Here is a 23,536-nt window from a genome sequence, read left to right as displayed (position 1 = left end):
CAAAAGTCTGATTTGTCCTTTACTTATGTTTCATGAGAAAATGAATAGTACGTGTGAATTCTAGATACCTGAAACCTGTTTTTAAAGTATTAATCCTCCCACCTTGTTATGTCCCCATTAGTTTCTAGTATTTTAGAAAAAATCTTGTGACCTTCCTAAAAGAAAAGGTCATAGATAATGAGAAAATGCCGTCACATTGAGGTGCAGCTAGTTTGGGGGAAGAAAAGCTACACTTGGCATTTGTGGTAGTTGTGCCTTCTGATGCTTAAATTGGGTTTTTATCTACTTGAGGACAGCCAAATTGTTCATCTGGCTGTGCCCGTATTTTTTAAAGTACATGCGTGCAGTGTTAATGAAGATGGTGAGCAGACACTTTGAACATCGTTGATGTATTAAGTGATACAATGCAGTGGATCTTCTTCCTCCAGATTTTGTGTGAACTTCTTTTTGAAATACTTGTCCTAAGCCCTGATAGACCTTGGTTGGGAAGGGAACTAATGGTTTTTCAGTAAGTGCTGTGGGCCATTTAATATTCACAGCCTTTAGTATTTACTAGGTAGATAACAAATACAGGTGAGAAAACAGGCTTGTTAGGTTGAGTAAATTGCCGAAGATCACACAGTGCTTTAATTGGAACAGGGATTTGAATGCAGTTCTTGGTTTAAAGCCTATGCAGTGTTCAGTGGCAGTCTTAGCACTGAAAAGTTTGTAAGATGATTTGCCCCTTCCTACTATTCCCTAATGCAACCTCAGTTCTTTCACGAATTCCCCAAAAAGTCTCTGTGCGCTAAGCAACGAAGTAAAATGTTTTCGTTATTAATGTAATTTAGGACTTAAATATTTAGATAAAGATGACTTTCTCATTTGTCACTTTTTTTTTTTTTTTAAAGTTGGCCGTTTGTTCCGAAACCCAGCAGAATTATGTTTAAGAAAGGGGGAAAGCTGTCAGGAAACAAACCAGAAAGGGAACCACAGCCTATGCGTGCCATATAAAAAATCAAGCCTGGATGAAATAATTTTTAATTAGTTCTGTAGGAGTTACTTCTACTTTTTAGTGGATTTTCCTTAGCAGTAGCATGGGATAACTTCACCTTACCCCGATTTAATAGGCAAGAAATGTTTGTAAAACATTTAGAACCTCACTTCTCAGGCTTTCTGAAGTGGGAGCCGATGTGACCATTACCTGTCATTAGCTTTACCTGACTGACTCTGCTGGGGCAAGCAAGGACACTGCTTCAAGTGGGGTGGGAACGGCCGTTAGGGGTCAGTGTTCCACTAATGGCCAAAAAGCCCTGCACTATAGAGGAGGAAAGCAGCTCAAAACCTTAGGAAGGTATCCTGAGATACTCCTTTTAGCGCGCAGCCATTCCTTTCTCCTGACCCCTATCAGCCTGCTCGAACTCTTAGCCTAGAGACAGTTCTTCCCGCCGCCACCCTCCCCTACCCTAATTTGGGAAACGTGCCCTGGAACTGCGCCAAGCCTTGGCCCTCCTCTTCCCTCAGTCTCGAGCACCCGCAAAGTTTAAATCTCAGAGCTGCTGAGAGTTAAGGGTGACAAGCAGCCCACCGCGCCCTTCGTCCGGGGACGGCGTAAATGCAAGAAGACTGCGTTCATCCAGCCCAGACTGAGAACCTATGTGCCAGGCTCCTGCCAGGCTCCAACCGCACTGAGCCCACAGCCCTTTAGGGAAGACCGACAGTAAATAATGGAGCACAAAGAAACCTGTAAGACAAAGAGAAGTGTTACAAAGGAATGAACGGGCAGCTCTTAGGACATTTGGACCGACCTCCTTCAGGTCGACGTCTGGGCAAGTCGTTTCTCAGGAAGTGACCTGAAGCGTGATCTGAGGGTCGTGTGGCTCCCCAGTCCCTGCGTCCGGGAGCCCGGCGGAGGCCCCCGGGGCCAGGCCCGGGCGGGGGCGGAGCCACTTTCGTGCAAAACCCGGAAAGCGGAAGCCGCAGCGGGGCCGCACCGTGGGCTGCGGCGCTGCCCTCGCCCAGCTCGCGGCCGGCTGAGTCACGGCCCGCCCGCCAGCCGGGCCTCGCAGGACGCCCGCCCGCCCTTCGCCCCGCAGCGGCTGCCTCCCGCGCCGGGGTGGGGGGGGCCCTCCGCTCCGCACCCGAAGAGCCGGCCGCCGAGCCTCCGGCCGTTGCCGCAGCCCCTGGCGGCCAGCGAAGCCCTCCTCCACGTCTCATCCCCGTCCTTTCCCAGTTGATTCCTGGCTTATTTGGGGGTCGGTCCGGTGGCCCTGAAGGTCGCGCTTGGAGGGCGCCGGGGCTGCGGCAGCGGACTGCCCTCCTCCCGGCGCGGGCGGCCGGCTGCCCCCGAGGCCCGCGCGGCCGCCGCGGTCTCCATGGTAACGGCCGCGCCGGCGTCTGCGCCCCGGGGGGAAGATGCGGCCTGCGGCGCCCGCCGCCTCTCCCCCGGCCTCATGGCGGGCCCGGGGCCACTGAGGAGGAAGGTCCCGGCCGCCGGACTGCGGGGCAGCGGGCACCAGGTGAGAGCCGGACGCCGGGGAGCGGAGGAGGGGGTGCGGGCCAACTCCAGCCACCTGCCCTCCCCTCCCCTCCCCTCCCCTGCAGCCTTGAACACACTCGCACCAAATATCGCAGAGACGCTTCTCCCGGCGCCACTGCACCAGAGGTTTTTGGTTTGCTTCTGTTTTTGTCTTTTTTTCCTGGCAACCAGCCGGAGAAGGAGACAGTCAGCAGCTCATGGAGACGCCGAGAGAAGCGATTTTTGAGTTCTACCCAAACTGGGAGAGTACCTTTCAGCAACCGGACTCACCGACTGCTTTTCCTTCGTTTTCAGTGAAATCCCATTCTCTGGCTGGAGACACAGATGGCCTCAAATGAGAGAGATGCTATATCGTGGTACCAAAAGAAGGTAGTATCAACCTTTTTTTTTTTTTTTTTTTTTAATTTGTAAAGCAGACTTCCTGCAAAATGCCCCCGCAAAGAATCCCCCGTTAGCTTTCCCTAAGCTCGGTAGTGCCGGCAGTTCCTGCACGGCGTCTCTCTCCCAGCATCAACGGACAAACCGAGGCGCAAGGTCATTAGGTCTTTTAGGCTCTGTTCCCGGTCCCCGAATAGGACTCTCAAGTCCCCTCCCTTCTCCAGGCCGCATACACCGTGCCCCAGCAACGCTCTGAAAGTTTGCTTCTGATCAAACTGCTGTGTTTTTTTTAGACGTGAAACTTGTATCTTCACAGCTCAGATTGGTACTGGCAACAGTCTTACTGAGCTGTCCGTTACCTTTTTATTCCTCTCTAGTTTTCCTACTGATGTTTTCCTTAAGAAGTGGAAATATCTTGTAAGGTAATGCTTAATTTGAAATATTTTGGACAGTACTTTTTAACTTACTTTTCGATCCAGCTACTTTAGACTTTTAAGTGCAACAGTCCTTTAAATAACTTACTCTAACCTCTGAGAAGCATAAACATTCCCCAGAGACTGTATTGATGCTTAGTAGTTTCGTGACTTTTGTGACATTTGACCTAAATAACAGGATTTCCTTTGCATCATTCAAATAGCCTGCTCCCTATTTCAGATTGGAGCATATGATCAGCAGATATGGGAAAAGTCAATCGAACAGACTCAGATTAAGGTAAATTGATTTCTTTGATTCTAGCTTTGTTTTACTGAATTAATGTGGAGAGTGGTTTGCACTTTTTATAAAATCTGCACTTATCCACCAAGTCTGGCATTCTTTATTCTCTGAAGTCTAGAAGGAAGACAAAACACTGCAAGCAGAATGATAAATGACAGTTGACATTTGACCTCAATATCAGGGAAATAGGAGTGTGGTTGGTCTGTGATGAATTAGAAAGCAAATGTCCCCTACAAAGGGGGCTGTGGCTGCTTAACTCTGGTCAGTTTTATTCTGTGGCAATGCAGGCCAAGGACTGCCAGAGCCTCAGGAAGATGCTTTTTTATGCGAAATATCCAGACTTTTTTCAGAGCATCTTCCCTCCCCCCTGCCTTTCTGCCTCCTCCTCCACTTCCTCTTCCACTGCCTTCTCCCGTCTTCTTTTCCTTTCTTTCTCCTTTTTCTCTTCCCGTGCAAGCCACATCACATCCATTTGTGGCCTGAATCACTTTTTCAATTACCGGTTTAGAGTGTGGTCTTAAGTTTTTCAGGTTCTTAAACTTTTTTCTACCCTGCTCTTAGAACCGAGCAGATTCATGGGGTTATTTCATGTTAACCAACCAAAAACTGATGTGTGATTCAGAATGCCAGTTTATTAACTTATAATAGGGGAGGGGAGGGTTAAATAATCTAATGCTCCAGAGTCAGGGTTGTGGTGTCAGTATGTACTGGGACAGGTGGGAGGTTGGTGCAAATTAGTCACGGGAGGGTTGCTTGGTAGCCAAATGTTATTGAATAGTCTTGAGAGATGTGGAAAAGCCTAAAGAGCATCCCATCCCCTAAAAGAATGTCTCTCCCTATTGACTTTAATACTTAGATCTACAGATTCAGGGTCTTACTTCCTTGGAAAGTGCTGAATAATGGCTGGCAGATTCTTCTTTTTGGACCTTGCTATTTTAAACATGTGTTGCAGATCCTTTATTAACACTTAAAAAAAATACATGTATGCGTGGGTGTAATACAATTTAATAGTTTTGTTTATAAGTCACATTGATTGGCCTGGGATGTTTAAATCTCTGGTGAAATACATTTAACCAACTCTTGTAGGGTGCATAACAGGCTAGTCAACTACAAAGCTGTTAGAACTACATGGTACATGGCAAACTTTTACAGTTTTGTGCTGTCCTTGATTTTTTTTATATTAAAGGGACACGGGGAAAGGATGCATAAACTCCCGCATCATATTTTGTAACTCTCTAAAATCCTGGCCTGTTAGTCTTTTGTGAGTTGCTGTAAAGTACTGATAGTAAGATGTAATGAAAAGAGCACGGAACTGGGAGCGAGATCCTCTTTTAGTGATCTCTAGCCTTGTGATCTTGAACAGCGCTGTAGTGTCTTCTCTGGGTTTTGGTTTCTGTATCATTAAAAAGATTTTATTGACTGCCTTCCCCTACCCAACTAAAGATTTTCTCAACTCTCATTCCCGTGCCATTTTATGCAGACCTTCCTTTTAGTATACCAAATCAAAAGTATTTGTTAACCTGTGCATCTTCATAGGCCTCAAAGCAGGAATTTTGTTTGCGTCCCATTTTTAGAACCTCTTGATTCTTACTAGGACCTCAGTATCTGTTGCTCAGTCTAATTAACGCTATCTATTATATATGTTTTTATTCATTGTTCTGTCACAAGGTAATCTACCTAACAACTCCTTAATGTATACTTTTAATTTAGCAGCAGTGGAAAGGATCAAATTAAAGACAACTCTAAACATTTACTAAGCTAATGTGCCAACATGTTCTAGGCTTTGAGAGTACAGTCAACAAGACATATATGAATTTCACAGTCTAGTGGTGGTGGGAGAAGAGCCAAGGTATCTTTTCAAGTATGTTTTAGTCTCAGACAAAAATGGACCAAAATATAGGACACAAAGTATTTAATGCAATTTAAAAATAGATTACACAAATATAAATATTTTTGACAAAAAAAATTCAAAAAAGAAAATTAAATAATATTAACATCAGATCACAGTACAATAAAATTAGAAATTACACAATACAAGTATAATTCAAGAGGCAAGAATGTACAATAGGGAAAAGGCAGTCTCTTCAACAAATGGTCTGGGAAAACTGAACAGCTACATGCAAAAGAATGAAATTGGACTATTTTCTTATACACAAAAATGAACTCAAAATGCATTAAAGACCTGAATGTGAGACCTGAGAACGTAAGACTCCTAGAAGAAAACATAGCCAGTAATTTCTTTGGCATTGCCCTTAGAAATTCTAGACCAGTCTCCTCAGACAAGGGAAACAAAAACAAATTTAAACGATTGAATCAACATCAAAATAAAAGACTTTTACACAGCAAAGGAAACCATCAACAAAACACAAAGGCAATCTGCTCAAGGGCAGAAGATATTTGCAAATGATCTATCCAATAGGGGTTAACGTCCAAAGAACTCTTACAAGTCAAGACCAAAGAAGCAAGTAATTGATTAAAAATGGGCAGAGGATCTGAAAAGACACTTTTCCAAAGAGGACATAAAAGTGGCCAACAGAAGCATGAACAGAAGCTTAACATTTCACCAGGAAAATGCAAATCCAAGCCACAGTGAGATACCACCTTACACCAGTCAGAATGGCTAAAATAAAAAACACAAGACCCAGCAAGTACTGATGAAGATATGGAGAAAAAGGAACCTCGTTCACTGTTGATAGGAATGTAAATTGGTGTGGCCACTGTGGAAAACAGTATGCAGGTTGCTCAAAAAATTAAAAATACAATCACTACATAATCCAGTAATTTCACTACTGGGTATTTACCCAAAGAAAACAAAAACATTAATTTGAAAAATTGCATGCACCCTTGTGTTTATTGAAGCACCACTGACAATAGCCAAGATATAGAAGCAACCTAAATGTCCATCAATAGATGAATGGATTATATATATATATATATATATATATATATATATATATATATATATAGTGGATGGTCCAAGGTGGATGGACCTGGAGAGTATAATGCTAAGTGAAATGAGTCAGAAAAAGAAAGACAAATACCACATGATTTCACTCATGGGGATTTTAGGAAACAAAAAAGGAGACCAAAGAGACTCTTAAATACAGAGAACAAACTGGTAGTTGCCAGAGGGGAGGTGGGTGGCAGATGGGCGAAATAGATCAAGGGGATTAAGAGGATGCTTAGTGTGATAAGTAACATACAGAATTGTTGAATCATTACATTGTAACCTGAAACTGTATGTTAATTATACCTCAATAAAAAAGTAGTAAAACAGATTAAAAGGTTATTACCACTGAAAAGAGAAAACTTTGCAAATGTGGGAACATGGCAATAAAAATAGTGATTATTTCAGTTAAAAAAACTTCAAAATCATATAAGATGTAAATTAAAAAAAATCTTAACTTGGGTTATGAAAAGTGTATGAACTCTTCCACAAACGTTTTCTGAGCTACTGTGTTTAAGGATTTTGCTAGGTGCTGAGCATAAGAGGAAAAGTACTTATGAACAGAAGTATAGTATTTGTTTAAGAGAAGAGCAAGTAGCCCTATCTGATTGGAGTATAAGGTATATAGATGAGATGATAGGCCATAAATCAGTTTGGAGCTGACTTGAATGCTTTACTAAGAAATTTTCATACTATCCTGTAGAAAACAGAAAATTTTTCATGGTTTTCGAATAGAGGAGCCACATCGTGTTTGTGTTTTTGAAGAATAGACATTACAACAAAATCTATGGAATGTTTCTGAAGTAATACTTGATAAAATTATATCACTCTAAAAATGTACAGATGAACAAAAAAATGTCTAGATTGACTAGGAAGACTTATAGAGATTCAAGTTAAAATATGAAGAATCTAGAGACACAAAACAGTAATTCCAAGGAGGGAAAGAAATACCAAAAATAAAACTAAGGCAGTCATTATGTATTCTTCAATTGCTAAATATTTGTTGAGCACCTACCTACCATATGTCAGGTAGTAGACTAGGTACTAATGTCTATATAATGAGCAAAAACACTCAATGTTTTTCTTTGCATGGAGCTTAAAGTGGGAGAGGAACAATAAAAATCCTCTTAGTGAATAAAAATTCGTAATAAATGCTAAGGACAGCTGTTCTTTACAAACTATTATACTTACGACAAGGGAAATGGACTTAGTCAAGGTGGTCAGAGAAGCCTTCGTTAAGGAATTGATACTTCAAATGAGATCTGAAGGATGAATAACAATTTAGTCAAGAAGAGATATACTACAGAAACCTACAGAAACTCTTTCAGAAAACAGGAAGAAGTACACTTCCCAACTCATTTTATGAGCCCGGTATTATCCTGATTCTAAAGCCAGACAAAGACATCACAAGAGAATTCATTGTGAACGTAGGTGTGAAATATTTAAGAAAAGATTAGCAAACCAAATTCAACAACATATAAAATGGACTGTCTACTGGGACCAAGTGGGGTTTATCCTAGGAATGAACATTGGTTTAACATTTGAAAATAAATTAATATACCATATGAATTGAATAAAGGACAAAACTGCATGATCTCATTAGAGACAGAAAAAGCATTGGACAGAATTTAATGCCCATTAACAATAAACTAGAAATAAAAAGTAATTTCCTCTTAAAAAAAAAAAAAAAAAAAGTAATTTGCTCCTAAAATCAGGAACAAAGCAAGGAAGTCTCTCACCACAGCTATTTAACATTGCTAACCAGTGCTGTAAGGGAAGGAAAAGAAATAAAAAGCATTGAGATAGAAAAGAAAAAGAAAATTGCCTTCATTCCTGATATGTTCCCATATTTAGAAAATCCTAAGGCACCTACAAAAAATTACTAACATTAGCAAATGAGTATAGCAAGGTCTTCAGAATCCAGGTCAATAAACAGAAGTCATATGTATTTTTAAAAACCAGCAATGACTAATCCAAAAGTGAAATTAAGAAAAGGATTCATTCAAATAGCTAAAAAAGAATACAGTACTTAGGAATAAGTTTAACATAGAAAGTGTAAGACCTGTCCACTGAAAACTACAAAACATTGCTAAGAGAAATTAAAGATCTAAATAAATAGAGTAACATTTCACGTTCATGATCTGAAAGACTCAATATTGTTAAGTTTATTGTTAAGGTGGCAATTCTCTGCAAATGCGTCTACAGATTCAATATAATCCTTTCAAAATTCCAATAGCCTTTTTTTCTTTTTGGTAGAAATTGATGAGCTAAGTCTAAAATCGATAAAGAATGCAGAGGTCTTAGAATATTCAAAACAAGTTTAAAAATAAGAAAGACTTGGAGTACTTACATTACTGGATCTCAAAATTTACTATAAAGCTATAGTAATCCAGGAAATATAGTATTGGCACGAGTAATAGATCAATGCAACAGGATAGAGTATCTAGAAATAAATCCTTATGGTTTTGATAAGTTGGTTTTTGACAAAGATGCCAAAGCATTTCAAGGGAGAAATGATAGTGTTGTCGACAAATTGCACTGGAACAATTGGATATGCACATGTATAAAAATGAGCTTTGATTTTTACCTCACATCACACACAAAAACCAATTAAAATGGACCATACACTTTACTGTAAAATCTAAAGTATAGATTTTCTAGAAGAAAAGATAGAAGATCTTTGTGACCTTGCAATAGGACAGATTTCTTAAAAACATATCTATAAAGGAAAGATTGATAAGTTGGGCTTCATAAAAATTTTAAATTTATCTTCAGAATATCCCACTGAAAAATAAAAGTGAGCCATATGCTGGGAGAAAATTTATACATATATATAATGTGTGTGTGTGTGTATATATAATACAGTGTTTGTATAATTATATAAAGAACTCTTACAACTCAGGAAGAAAACAACTCAACAAAAAACCCAATACAAAAATGGGCAAAACACTTGAGTAGATATTTCACCAAAGAAAGCATATGAATGGTTAATGAGCACAAGAAAAGATGCTCAACATTATTAGTCATTAGGGAAGTACAAATTAAAACCATAGGGAGATACTACCATTAACTTGTTAGACTGGCGTGCAGGAATTAGAATGCTTGTACAATGCTGGTGGAAATGGAAAGTGGAAAATAGTTTGGTGGTTTCTTAAAAAATTAAACCTGTACTTCACATATGACCTAGCATTTCCATTTCCACTCCTGGGGATCTATCCAGGAAAAATAAAAACATACAAGCACATGCAAATGTTCATAGCAGTACTGTTCATAATCGCCAAAAACTAGAAAAAATTTCAAATGTCTATCACTTGGTAGGTGGATAAACAAATGTGTTTTATCTATGCAATGGGATACAACTCAGTTAAAACTATTAATATAGGGAAGCCTGGGTGGCTCAGTTGGTTAAGTGTCATGGTTTGTGAGATCGAGCCCAGCGTAGGGTTCTGTGCTATCAGTGCAGAGCCTCCTTAGGATTCTCTCTCTCCCTCTCTCTCAGTGCCTCTCCCCTGCTCACACACTCACGCGTGCATGTGTGTTCTTTCTCTCTCTCTCAAAATAACCCCCCAAAACTATTAATGCATGTTACAACATAGATGAACCTCAAAAATGTTATGCTATGTGAAAGGAACCAGACACAAAAGACTATATATTGTGTAATTCAGTTTATGTGAAATTTCTACAAAAGGCAAATCTATAGATTAGAAAGCAGATTAGTAGTTTCCTGTGGCTGGGGGATAGGAACAGAGACTTATTGCCATTCTTGCTTTTGAGTTGATGGAAATGTTCTTAAGCTTGAATGTGATGATAGTTGCACAGCTATATAAATACACTAGAAATCTAAGTTCGTTAATTACTAAAACTACACACCTAAAAATGGGTGAGTTTTATAATATGTGAATTATATCTCAATATAGCTATTTTCTTAAGTCACACCAATAGAAAAAAATAGGAGAAATCATAATGTTATACACAAGAATTTCATACATATTCCCAATGACAATTGTCTTCTAAAATTTCTTAATTGGGAGAATATATTGAATTTAAGGTCTAACATTATTTTCAGTGATGAAGCTCACCTTAGTCACTCCCATATCCCTTGGGATATATTTGCTAAGATGAGCATTCTAATTAATATTGTTTTTTCTTTTTATTTATTTTTTATTTAAAAATTAAAAAAAAATTAATGTTTATTTCTGAGAGAGAGAGAGAGTGCATACGTGCATACAAGTGGGGGAGGGGCAGAGAGAAAGGGAGATGCAATTCGAAATAGGCTCCAGTCTCTGAGCTGTCAGCACAGAGCCCCACAAGGGGCTTGAACCCATGAACTGTGAGGTCATGACCTGAGCTGAAGTTGGGCGCTTAACTGACTGAGCCACCCAGGTGCACTTATTTTTTTTTTTAATGTTTATTTATTTTTGACAGAGAGAGAGAGAGAGACAGAGCATGAGTGGGGGAGGGGCAGAAAGAGAGGGAGACACAGAATCCGAAACAGGCTCCAGCCTCTGAGCTGTCAGCACAGAGCCTGACGCGGGGCTCGAACTCACCGACCACGAGATCATGACCTGAGCCGAAGTCGGACACTCAACCGACTGAGCCACCCAGGCACCCCCAGGTGCACTTATTTAAAAATTTTTTTAAGTTTTAATTTAAATTCTATTTAGTTAACATATAATATTAGTTTCAGGTGTACAATATAGTGACTCAACACTTTCATACATCATCCAGTGCTCATCACAAGCACCCTCCTTAATCCCTGATTTAACCCATCCCTTCACCCACCTCCCCACTGGTAACCATCAGTTTGTTCTGTATAGTCTATTTCTTGTTTTATCTATTTTTTTTATTTTATCTATTTCTTGGTTTATCTTTCTTTCTTTTCCCCTTTGTTCATCTGTTTTGTTTTCTTAAAGTCCACATGACTTCATGACTACCATGAAATCATATGGTATTTGTCTTTCTTTGACATATTTCACTTAGCATAATATTCTCTAGCTCCATCAATGTTGTTGCAAATAGCAAGATTTCATTCTTTTATAGGGCTGAGTAATATTCCATTGTATATTTATACACATATGCCACATCTTCTTTATCCATTCATCATTTGATGGACACGGGCTGTTTCCATGATTTGGCTATTGTATGTAATGCTACTATAAATATCAGGGTGCATCTATCTCTTTGCATTATTTTTTTTTATTTAAAAAAATTAAAAAAAAATTTTTTTTTTTCAACGTTTATTTATTTTTGGGACAGAGAGAGACAGAGCATGAACGGGGGAGGGGCAGAGAGAGAGGGAAACACAGAATCAGAAACAGGCTCCAGGCTCTGAGCCATCAGCCCAGAGCCCAACGCGGGGCTCGAACTCACGGACCGCGAGATCGTGACCTGGCTGAAGTCGGACGCTTAACCGACTGCGCCACCCAGGCGCCCCTAAAAAAATTTTTTTAATGTTTATTTTTGAGACAGAGAGAGACAGAGTGCAAACAGGAGAGGGGCAGAGAGAGAGGGAGACACAGAATCTGAAGCAGGCTCCAGGCTCTGAGCTGTCAGCACAGAGCCTGACACGGGGCACGAACCTGTGAACTGTGAGATCGTGACCTGAGCCGAAGTCGGATGCTTTAACCGACTGAGCCACCCAGGTGCCCCTGCGTTATTTTTTTATCCTTTGATTTTTTTTCTAATTAATATTAGAATAATGAAACTCAGTGTTTGAAAATGATATGATTTTATACCTAGAATATTTTTGTTTTTATGCCTACAAAATTTTAAAAGGTTAATAATCATAAACACAAAAGTGACTTCAACTGTGTTTGTAATGTTTTAGTTTGTTAAGCTGGATGGTAGGGACATGACAGATGAGATTCCTCATTGAAGATGATGATTTAAATATGTGCCTTGATCCCCATCTGATTTATTCTGTAATCCCTCTAAAATTACAATGAATAAGGGGCACCTGGGTGGCTCAGTCAGTTAAGTGCCCAACTTCAGCTCAGGTCATGATCTCATGGTTCATGGGTTCGAGCTCTGCGTCGGGCTCTGTGCTGACAGCGCGGAGCCTGGAGCCTCCTTCAGAGGTTCTCTGCCTCTCCCCTGCTTGTATTCTCTCTCTCAAAAATAAACAAACATTAAAAAAAATTTTTTTTTTAATTATAATGAATAAGAAAAAGATATCGGCCCTCAAGGTTTAAAAGAATGGGAGAGGGGTGCCTGGGTGGCTCAGTCGGTTAAGTGTCGGACTTCGGCTCACGTCATGATCTCACGGTCCGTGAATTCGAGCCCCGCGTCGGGCTCTGTGCTGACAGCTCAGAGCCTGGAGCCTGCTTTGGATTCTGTGTCTCCCTCTCTCTCTCTGACCCTGCCCCTTTCATGCTCTGTCTCCGTCTCAAAAATAAATAAACATTAAAATAAAAAAAATTTTTTTTTAATTAAAAAAAAAAAAAGAATGGGAGAGAAGACTGTAAGTCAGAGCTATTAACACAATTTTGAAAGTTGGAAAGTGAAGAAAGTAAAAATGTAAGTGTCTGTAATAGGGAATGCCAGTAGGAAATGAGTGAGCTTTCTGTTGAAAACTCCTCTATTTAATTTCTAAAAGACTTAGGAATTAGGTGGAACTGGATTGTTTGAGCTTATTTATAAGTGTCAGTCGATCTGTCCCCAGATCATTTTCCTTATTCCGCATGGTCACGTAGATACCCTTATCTTCCCCTGACAGAAGGTTGGATTGAAGCTTGCTTTCTGGAGAGGCTGAGCCAGAGAAGTTCTGGATTCTGGAACACCAGACACAAAGTTAGAGTGGTGTGAAATACTGCACTAATAATGGAGATTAAGTAGAAATCTGGTGGCCAGGTTTATAATCTCCCAACAGAAGACTGGGATTGCCTTTTGCAGAAACTGGCCAGCTAAGAAGACCTAAACATACTGGAAATGAAATGGCTGTTTATGGTGAGGCCTGCTGTTTAACAAGCTTCACTCTTTGCACACTGAGCTCACATTCAGCATGTTAGTGCCTTTTTTTTTTTTTAATGTTTATTTATTTTTGAGAGAGAGAGAGAAAGAGAAAGAGAACAGGAGGGGTAGAGACAGAGGGAGACAGAAGATCCAAAGCAGGCTCTGTGCTGAGAGTGGACAGCCTGATGCAGGACTTGAACCCACAAACCTCAAGATCATGACCTGAACTGAAGTTGGATGCTTAACTGACTGAGCCCCCCAGGCGTCCGTTACTTTTAAATGTAAATGGATAGTTGAAGATCATCAAATATTTGAGACCTAAAGAAAAAGAAGGAAAGAGATAAAAGAAATGACAAAGGAATCATAAGAATGCTATTTTTAAAGATATAATTAATATATATAAAGAACTATATACTTAAAAAAAAAAAAAAGAAAAAAAATGGACTGAGGATGAAAAAGTAAGAGAACCAGAAAGCAAAAGTAACCAATAAGCTTAGTAGAAAAGTTGGAAGGTAAAGTTGCAGCTATTTCTCTGAAAAATTATACAAAAAAAAAAAAAAAAAAACAACAAAAAACAAGGAAAAAGACAATAGAGGGGAGCCTGGGTGGCTTAGTTAAGCATCTGACTTCATCTCACATCATGATCTAGCAGTTTGTGAGTTTGAGCCCCACATCAGGCTCTTTGCTGACAACTTGGAACCTGGAACCTACTTCAGATTCTGTGTCTCCCTCTCTCTCTGCCCCTCTCCCACTCATACTCTTTCTCTCTCTATCTCTAAAATAAATAAATGTTAAAAAAATTAAAAAAAAAAAAAAGAAAAGAAAATAGGAAAGTGAGTACAGTTCATAATGGAAGCCTGGCAGCATACCTTTCCCAGAACTTAAATACACACATTTCCAAATTGGAAGGATTTTTAAAAATATCTATATTAGTTATAGGTATATTACACACTGATTTGACATTTGTATACATTATAAAATGCACCATGATAAGTGCAGTTAGCATTTGTCACCATAAAAGTATGATATTCTTGACTGTATTCACTATGCTGTACTTGACATCCCCGTGACTTACTCATTTTATAACTGGAAGTTTGTACCTTTTTTTTTTTTTTTTTTTTAATTTTTTTTCAACGTTTTTATTTATTTTTGGGACAGAGAGAGACAGAGCATGAACAAGGGAGGGTCAGAGAGAGGGAGACACAGAATCTGAAACAGGCTCCAGGCTCCGGGCTGTCAGCACAGAGCCCGACGCGGGGCTCGAACTCATGGACCGCGAGATCATGACCTGAGCCGAAGTCGGCCGCTTAACCGACTGAGCCACCCAGGCGTCCCTTGAAGTTTGTACCTTTTAATCCCCCTCACCTGTTTTGCCCAGCCCCAATCCTCCTTTCCTCTGGCAACCCCCATTTATCCTCTGTATTTGTAAGTCTCTTTCTGTAATTTGTCCATTTGTTCTTTAGATTCTACACATAAGTGAAGTCATGTATTTCTCTTTGTCTGACTTAACTGCACTTAGCTCTAGGTCCATCCATGTTGCCCTAAATGGCAGTATTTCATTCTCTTTTTTTTTATGGCTCACTAATATTCCATTGTATGTATTTACCATATCTTTATTCATGCAGCTATCAGTGGACACTTAGGTTGCTTCCATATCTAGGCTATTCTCAGTAACACTGTAGCAAACATAGGGTTGCATATATCTTTTTTTGAATTAGTGTTTTTGTTTTCTTCAGGTATACACCCAGAAATAGAATTGCTGGATTGGATGGAATGTCTCCTAAGTTTCTGAGGAGCCTCTATACTGTTTTCTGTAGTAGTAGTGACCGCACCAGTTTGCATTCCCACAAACATTGCACAAGGGTTCCCTATTCTCCACAACACTGCCAACACCTATTATTTCGTCTTTTTGATACTAGCCATTCTGACGGGTGTGACATGACATCTCATTGTGGTTCTGATTTGCTTCCCCGGTAATCAGTGATTTTGAACATCTTTTCATGTGTCTATTGGCCATCTGTATATGTATTTGGAAAAATGCCTATTTAGTTTCTCTGCCCATTTTTTAATTGGATTTTATTAATTTTTTGGTATTGAATTCTGTGAGTTATTTATATATTTTGGATATTATTCCCTTATTGAATATATTATTTGCAGATATTGTCTCCCATTCAGTAAGTTGCTTTTTCATTTTGTTGATGGTTTCCTTCACTGAGCAAAAGCTTTTTATTTTGGTGTAGTCCCCCTGTTTATTTTTGCTTTTGTTGTCCATGCTCAAGGAGACATATTAATAAGTATGTTGCTAAGACCAGTGTCTAAGAGTTTACCGCTTATGTTTTCTTTTACGAGTTTTATGGTTTCAGGTCGTATATTTAGGCCTTTAATGCATTTTGAGTTTATCTTTGGATGTGGTGGAAGAAAGTGGTCGAGTTAAATTCTTTTTCCTGTAGCTGTCCAGTTTTCCCTAACCATTTATTGAAGAGACTCTTTTTCTCATTGTGTAGTCTTGCTTCCTTTGTTGTAGATGAATTGACCATACAAGTGTGGGTTTATTTCTAGGCCCTCTATTCTGTTCCATTGATCTATGGTTTGTTTTTGTGCCAGAACCATACTGTTTTCATGACTATAGCTCTGTAGTATACTTTGAAATCTGGTATTCTGATACCTCCAGCTTTGGTTTTCTTCTCAAGGTTGCTTAGGCTATTTGAGGTCTTTTGGGGCTCCATACAAATTTTAGGATTAGTTTTTTCAGGTTCTGTGAAAAATCCTATTGCTATTTTGAAATTTTTTTTTTTCCAACGTTTATTTATTTTTGGGACAGAGAGAGACAGAGCATGAACGGGGGAGGGGCAGAGAGAGAGGGAGACACAGAATCGGAAACAGGCTCCAGGCTCTGAGCCATCAGCCCAGAGCCTGACGCGGGGCTCGAACTCCCGGACCGTGAGATCGTGACCTGGCTGAAGTCGGACGCTTAACCGACTGCGCCACCAGGCGCCCCTGCTATTGCTATTTTGATTGGGATTGCCCTGAATCCATAGATTGCTTTGGATAGTACGGACATCTTAACAGTACTATCCCAATTCGTGAGCCATGGCATATCTGTTCATTTATTTGTGTCATCCTCAGTTTCTTTAATCAGTGGCTTAAAAGTTTTTGAATACAGGTCTTTCACCTCCTTGGTTAAATTTGTTCCTAGGTATTTTATTCTTTTTGATGAAATCAACAGTGAGTTTGTTTTAAAATTTCTCTTTCTGTAGCAGTTATTGGTAGAGAGAAATGCAACAAATTTTTGTATGTTAACTTTATGCCCTACAACTTTACTGAATTCATTTATTCTAATAGTTTTGGGCAGAGTCTAGGATTTTCTAGATATAATATTATGTAATCTTCATTTTTTTTTTTAATTAAAAAAAAATTTTTTTTTTCAACGTTTATTTATTTTTGGGACAGAGAGAGACAGAGCATGAACAGGGGAGGGGCAGAGAGAGAGGGAGACACAGAATCGGAAACAGGCTCCAGGCTCTGAGCCATCAGCCCAAAGCCTGACGCGGGGCTCGAACTCATGGACCGCGAGATCGTGACCTGGCTGAAGTCGGACGCTTAACCGACGGCGCCACCCAGGCGCCCCTATTATGTAATCTTCAAATAAGGATGGTTTTACTCCTTCCTTACCAATTTGGATGCCTTTTATTTCTTTTTCTTGTCTGATTGCCACAGCTAGGGGGTCCAGTCAGTACAGTGTTGAATAAAAGTGGTGAGAGGGGACATCCTTGTCTTGTTCCTGATCTTAGAAGGAAAGCTTTCAGCTTTTTACTGCTGATATGATATGAGCTGTGGGTTTGTCATAGATGGACTTTCTTATGTTGCTGAAAGGATCTTTTGAGTGATTAACACCTTTACTAAGGAGCAGTATCATATTTCAGAACTTAATTAAAGTCTACCTTGTTTCTCCTGTGAGTCCCTTTTACTATTCTCACACCAAACACTTTGCTGTGTCACCAACCATGTGGAAGTTTTCCCCAACACCATGCACTTCTCCCTGAAACCACCCAGGAGTCCTACAATTTAACTCAGCTCTGACACTGTCTACTTAGAGATAGTGTCAGCTCCCACACATTAAAGGCTCAGTCCCACTTTGGATACCAGTCGTAAGTAGTAGGTCCCCAGGTTCCCCACAACTTTCTGTCCTACTTGGCTACAAATCAGGTTCCCATGATCTGCTCCTCAGGTTTGATTAATTTGCTAGGGTGGCTTACAGAACTCAGAAACACTTACTTAGATTCACAAGTTTACTAAAGGATATCATAACGGATGCAGATGAACAGCCAGATAAAGAGATACAGAGGGCAAGGTCTGGGAGGATCCAGAGCATAGGAGCTTCTGTCCCTGTGGAGTTGGGGTGCATCACCTTCCTGGTGTGGATGTGTACAACAACCTGGATGCGCTTTGAACCCCATACTATGGGGGTTTTTATGCTCAGTTTATTAACCAAGTATAAGGCACCACATGAAGATATATTCAGGTCTTCAGAGTTTCAAAACCTTATGTCCCCTTTCAGAAAGCATGGGAAGACATGTAGTGTATTAGAATGAAATGAGTAACCCATAAAAGGGGAATCCATAGTACCAGGAAACAGGATAGCCAGCACAGAGAGAGGTTAAGGGAATTCCAGGATAATTAAGAGGTGTCCCAGGATGGCAGTTTATATCAGGCCTAGAAAGCAATGAGACCAGAAAGAAGCAAGAGGACAGAAAACTGTGATACATCTTCGAGGGGGAAAGAAAGAAACTGGTATTTGTTGTGTTTTAGCATATTTGGAGCAGATTTGTAACACTTATAGGGAGTTTCAAGATGAATTAGTAATGTGTATGCAGAAAATAAAGTGAGTGAGAAAATGAGGCTTGCCATATATGGCCTTTATTATGTTGAGGTTCATTCCCTCTATACCCACTTTGTTGAGAGTTTTTATCATAAATGGATGTTGAATTTTGTCAGATGCTTTTTTTTTTTTTGCATCTGTTGAGGTGATAGTATCATTTTGATCTTTAATTTTGTCAATGTCCTATATTACATTGATTTGTGGATGTTGAACCATCCTTGCATCCCTGGAATAAATCCCACTTGGTTGTGGTGTATGATCCTTTTGATTTATTGTTGAATTCAGTTTGCTAATATTTTTTCTGAGAATTTTTGTATCTGTGTTTATCAGGGATATTGGCCTATTATTTTCTTGTAGTGTCCTTGTCTGGTGTTAGTATTACGGTAATGCTGGCCTCATAAAATGAGTTTGGAAGCATTCCCACCTCTTCTAATTTTTGAAAGAGTTTGAGAAGGATTGGTATTAATTCTTTGAATGTTTGGTAGGTAGAATTTACTAGTGAAGCCATCTGGTACAGAAATTTTTTTTTAATGTATAATATTTTTTAAGTTTATTTATTTTGAGAGAGAGAGAGAGCATGAGTAGGGGAAGGGCAGAGAGAGGGAGAGAGAGAGAATCCCAAGCAGGCTCCATGCCATCAGCGTAGAGCCTGATGTGGGGCTTGAACTCATGAACTGTGAGATCATGACTTGAGCCGAAACCAAGAGTCGGATGCTCAACTGACCAAGCCACCCCGGTGCCCCTACAGGAATTTTTTTTGACTGGGAGGATTTTGATTACTGATTCAGTCTCCTTACTGTTAATCAGTCTGTTCAAATTTTCTATTTCTTCCTGATTCAGTTTTGGGAGGTTGTGTTTCTAGGAGTTTATCCTTTTAGGCTGCCCAATTTGTTGGCATATAATTGTTCATGTTTTTTTTGTTTGTTTGTTTTTGTTTTTGATCCTTTTTTCTTATGGTATCTGTTGTAACATCTCCTCTTTCATTTCTGGTTCTGTTTATTTGAGTCCTCTCACCCCTGCCCCCACCTTGGTAAGTCTAGCTTAGCTGAAGGTTTATTTTGTTTATCTTTTAAAAGAAACTAGCTCTGTGTTTATTGATCTTCTCTGTTATCATTTTAGTCTCTATTTCATTTATTTCTGCTCTGATATTTGCTGTTTCCTTCTACTAACTTTGAGCTTGCTTGTTCCTCTTTTCTAGTTTCTTGAGATGTAAAGTTAAAGTGTTGTTAATTTGTTAGGGTTCTTTACTAATATAGACTGGCATTTATTACTATGAACTTCCCTCTTAGGATTGCTTTTGTTTCATCCCCTAAGTTTTGGTATGTTGTATTTTTATTTTCATTTGTTCTCAAAGTTTTAAATATCTCTTTTGACTTCTTCTTTGACTCATTGGTTATTAGCACGTTGTTTAATCTCCACATACATAATTTCATTCTTCTTAAATTTTATTAGACTTGTCTTGTGGCCTAATATGATCTATCCTGGAGAATTTTTTATGTACACTGGATAATGTGTATTTTGTTGCTTGTGGATGGGATGTCCTGCACATATCTGTTAAGTCCATCGTATCTAATGTGTCTTTTGAGGCCAGTGTTTCCTCATTACCTTTAATTTTTATTCCATTTATTTAAACTAATAGAAAAATCCAGTTAACCCATTTCTCTCATCCTTACCCCCAGCTCTTGCAACCACCAATCTGTTTTGTGTATCTATGAGCTTGGTTTGTTTGTATTGTTTTGTTTATTTATTCATTTGTATTTACTTATTTTTATTTAAAAAAATTAAAAAAAAATGTTTAATTGTTTTTGGGAGAGTGCAAGCCAGGGATGGGCAGAAAGGGAGACAGAATCTAAAGCAGCCTCCAGGCTCTGAGCTGTCAGCACAGAGCCTGACGTGGGGCTTAAACTCACAAACCCCCATGAGATCATGACCTGAGCTGAAGTCGGACGCTTAACCAACTGAGCCACCCAGGCGCCCATGTTTTGTTTTTTTTAGATTCCACATTTAAGATAGATCATAAGTTATTTGTCTTTCTCTGACTTATTTCACTTAGCATAATGCCCTAAGGTCCATCCGTGTTGTTGCAAAAGGCAAGATCTCACAGCCCACAGCTAACATTATTCTCAATGGTGAAGAGCTGGAAGCTTTTCCTCTAAGATCAGGAACAAGAGGGGCGCCTGGGTGGCGCAGTCGGTTAAGCGTCCGACTTCAGCCAGGTCACGATCTCGCGGTCCGTGAGTTCGAGCCCCGCATCAGGCTCTGGGCTGATGGCTCAGAGCCTGGAGCCTGTTTCCGATTCTGTGTCTCCCTCTCTCTCTGCCCCTCCCCCTTTCATGCTCTGTCTCTCTCTGTCCCAAAAATAAATAAACGTTGAAAAAGAAAAAAAAAAAAAAAAAATTAAAAAAAAAAAAAAAAAAAAAAAAAAGGAACAAGACCGGATGCCCATTTTTTTCACTTTTACTCAACATAGTATTGGAAGTCCCAGCCGGAACAATTAGGCAAGAAAAAGAAATACAAGGCATCCAAATCAGAAAGGAAGAAGTAAAACTGTTACTTTTTGCTGATGATATTATATCATATTTAGAAAACCCTAAAGATTCCACCAAAGACAATGATAATAAATGAATTCAATAAAGTTGCAGGATACAAAATCAATACATAGAAATCTGTTGCATTTCTCTATACTAAGAACAATCAAAACGAAAAAAACACAATGAGAATATACCATTTGTAAATATTGATGCACCCAATGTAGGAGCACCCATATATATAAAGCAAATATAAATAGACTGAAAGGGAGAAATAGACAATGATACAGTGATCATTGGGAGCTTCAGTACCCTACTTTCAGCAATGGATATATCATCCAGAGAAAAAAATCAGCAAGGAAACATCGGACTTGAATAGACCGTATAGAACTAATAGACGTCGAAAGAACATTCTGTCCAACAGCAGCAGCAGTGCACATTCTCCTCAAGCACACATGGAAACTTCCCCAGGATAGATCATACATTAGGTCATAAAACAAGTCTTAACAAATTTAAGAAGATTGAATATATTTCAAGTACCTTTTCTGACCACAGTGGTATTAAATTAGAAATCAATAACAGGAGGAAAACTAGAAGATTCACAAATATGTGGAAATTAAACAGTGTACTCTTGATCAACTGATAGGTCAAAGAAGAAATCAAATGAAATGAAACAATGAAAATGAAAAATTTTATAAATTAACAGTGAAGTATTCAAAAAGAAATTAAGAAAACAATTCCATTTACAATAGCATCAAAAGAATAAAATATTTAGGAATACATTTAACCATAGAGGTGAAAGATCTATACACTGAAAACTATGAAACATTGATGAAAGACACTGAAGAAGACACAAATAAATGGAAAGATATCTCATGTTCATGGATTGGAAGAATTAATATTGTTAAAATGTCCGTATTACCCAAAGGGATCTACCGATTAAAAACAATCTATCAAAATTCTCATGGCGTTTTTTGCAGATGCAGAAAAAACAAGCCTAAGATTCATATGGAACTCCAAATAGCTAAAACAGGCATTAATTAAGAGCAAAGCTGGAGGCATCACACTTTCTGATTTCAAGTTTTATTACAAAGCTGTAGTAATCAAAACACTATGATACTGGCATAAAAGACACCTGAATAAATGGGACAAAAGAGAGACCTCAGAAATAAAACCATGTGTACATAGTCAACTAATCTTTGGCGAAGGTGCTAAAAATATACAATGGGAAAAGGAGTCTCTTCAATAAATGATGTTGGGAAACAGCTGGATATGCTGGATAGGTATATCCATGCAGAAGAATGCAGAAGAATGATATTGGACCTTTATTTTATACCATATATAAAAATCAACTCAAGATGAATTAGAGACTTAAATGTAAGTCTTTATAACTTCTAGAAGAAAGCAGGGGAAAACTTCCTTGACATTGGTCTTGGCAATGAGTTTTTTGGATTTGACAACAAAAATACAGGCAACAAAAGCAAAAGTAACAGGTAGGACTACATCAAACTAAAATGTTTTTGCCTAGCAAAGGAAGCAATCAACAAAGCATAAAGGCAACCTGTGGAATGGGAGAAAATATTTGTAAACCATGTATCTGATAAGGGGTTAATATTCAAAATATAAGAGGAACTCCTACAACTCAATAGTTAGAAACAAGTAATGCAATTAAAAACAGACAAAGGACCTGAACAGATATTTTTCCAAAGAAGATATATTTACCAATGGCTTTATGAAAAGGTGTTTAGCATCACGAGTCATCAGGCAAATGTAAATCAAACCCACAATGAGATATCACCTCCTACCTGCCAGGTTGACTCTTATCAGAAAGTCAAAAAAGGGATGCCTGGGTAGCTCAGTCGGTTAAGCATCTGACTCTTGGTTTTCGTTCAGGTCATGATCTCATGCATGGTTCATGAGTTCAAGCCCTGCACCGGGTTCTGCGCTGATAGTACAAAGCCTGCTTGGAATTCTTTCCCCCTCTCCCTCTCTCTCTCTCTCTCTGCCCCTCCCCCCTCTCTGTATCTCTCAAAATAAATAAGTAACCTTAAAAAAAAATAAAGTCAAAAAATAGTTAAGTGTTGGTGAGAATGTAGAGAATAGGTAACTTTTATGTACTGTTGGTGGGAATGTAAATTGGTATAGCCATTATGGAAAACGTTATGGAGGCTTTTCAAAAAATTAAAAATAGAACTACCATTTGATCCAGATATCCCTTTTCAGGGTATTTGTCCACAGGAAATAAAATCACTATCTTGAAGAGATCTCTGCACCCCCATGTTCATTGTATTATTCATAGTAGCCAAGCTATGAAAACAACCTAAGTGTTCATTGATGGATGAATTGATAAGGAAAATGTGTTATGTATTTGTATGTGTGTGTATAATGGAATATTACTCAATCTTAAAAAAAAAAAAAAAAAGGAAATCCTGCCATTTGCAGTAACATGGATGAACCTGAAAAGCATTATGCAAAGCGAAACAGGCCAAACACAGAAAGCAAATACTGCACAATCTCACATGTGGAATGTAAACAAGTTAGACTCATAGAAACAGAGTAGAATAGTCACCAGGTGTTAAGAGATAGAGGAAATGGAGAGATGTTGGTCAGAAGGTACAAAC

The 23,536-nt window shown here is 39.0% G+C and overlaps 1 protein-coding gene across 6 annotated transcripts in view; it reads left to right on the top strand.

Moving 5' to 3' along the window:
* Positions 1-2,812: 2,812 nt before the first annotated feature.
* PHTF1 (putative homeodomain transcription factor 1) overlaps positions 2,813-23,536 on the top strand; it is a 91,056-nt gene continuing 70,332 nt past the window's right edge. For 4 of the 6 annotated variants that reach the window (XR_006296712.1, XM_043575882.1, XM_043575881.1 and 1 more), the window contains exons 1-2: positions 2,813-2,887; positions 3,551-3,607. Coding sequence is in view for 3 of the 6 variants with exons in the window: in XM_043575882.1 (XP_043431817.1) it covers positions 2,843-2,887; positions 3,551-3,607 (102 nt within the window). In the remaining 3 variants the exon portion in view is untranslated. Of the gene's footprint in view, positions 2,888-3,280; positions 3,319-3,550; positions 3,608-23,536 lie in introns of those variants that run through there. The other 2 variants (XM_043575883.1, XM_043575884.1) reach the window with 2 other exon arrangements.

Source organism: Prionailurus bengalensis, chromosome C1, assembly GCF_016509475.1.
Source record: "Prionailurus bengalensis isolate Pbe53 chromosome C1, Fcat_Pben_1.1_paternal_pri, whole genome shotgun sequence".
NCBI classification, from domain to species: Eukaryota; Metazoa; Chordata; class Mammalia; order Carnivora; family Felidae; genus Prionailurus; species Prionailurus bengalensis.
This window is presented reverse-complemented; position numbering and strand designations above follow the sequence as displayed.